General features: G+C 66.1%; 1 protein-coding gene across 1 annotated transcript in view; it reads right to left on the bottom strand.

Annotated features, from left to right (window-relative positions):
- FGFR1OP (FGFR1 oncogene partner) overlaps positions 1-204 on the bottom strand; it is a gene marked incomplete at its 3' end in the record, with an annotated part of 10,850 nt that extends 10,646 nt beyond the window's left edge. The window contains exon 1 of the mRNA XM_010181215.1: positions 115-204. Within this exon, the coding sequence (XP_010179517.1) occupies positions 115-204 (90 nt within the window). The remainder of the gene's footprint in view (positions 1-114) is intronic.
- Between the last annotated feature and the right edge of the window lie 123 nt (positions 205-327).

The following is a 327-nucleotide window of genomic DNA, read 5'->3' as shown; positions in this document are numbered from 1 at the left end:
ACCCCGCACCCCCACTTCCCCCCCCCCCGGGGGCCCGTTAACCGGCGCCAGCCAGCGCTCTCCTCTCCCCGTTAGGGGACGTGTGTGCGGACGAGAGGCTCTTTTACTCCCCACCTTAATCTTGTTGAGCACGCCGCTGCTCTCCAGCGTCTGCACCAGCAGGTCTCGCAGCTCAGTGTCCTCCTCCGTCGCTGCGGCCGCCATCTTTTTTCTCCCTGACAACCGCCCAAACTGCGCTAGTGGTAGGACGAGCTCGACAGATTCGCCTCTCCTGCCGGGAAGGGCACAGAACCAGCGGCGGGCCCGACGCAGAGAACTGGCCGCCCT

This window comes from Mesitornis unicolor, unplaced genomic scaffold (assembly GCF_000695765.1).
Source record: "Mesitornis unicolor isolate BGI_N332 unplaced genomic scaffold, ASM69576v1 scaffold15510, whole genome shotgun sequence".
NCBI classification, from domain to species: Eukaryota; Metazoa; Chordata; class Aves; order Mesitornithiformes; family Mesitornithidae; genus Mesitornis; species Mesitornis unicolor.
This window is presented reverse-complemented; position numbering and strand designations above follow the sequence as displayed.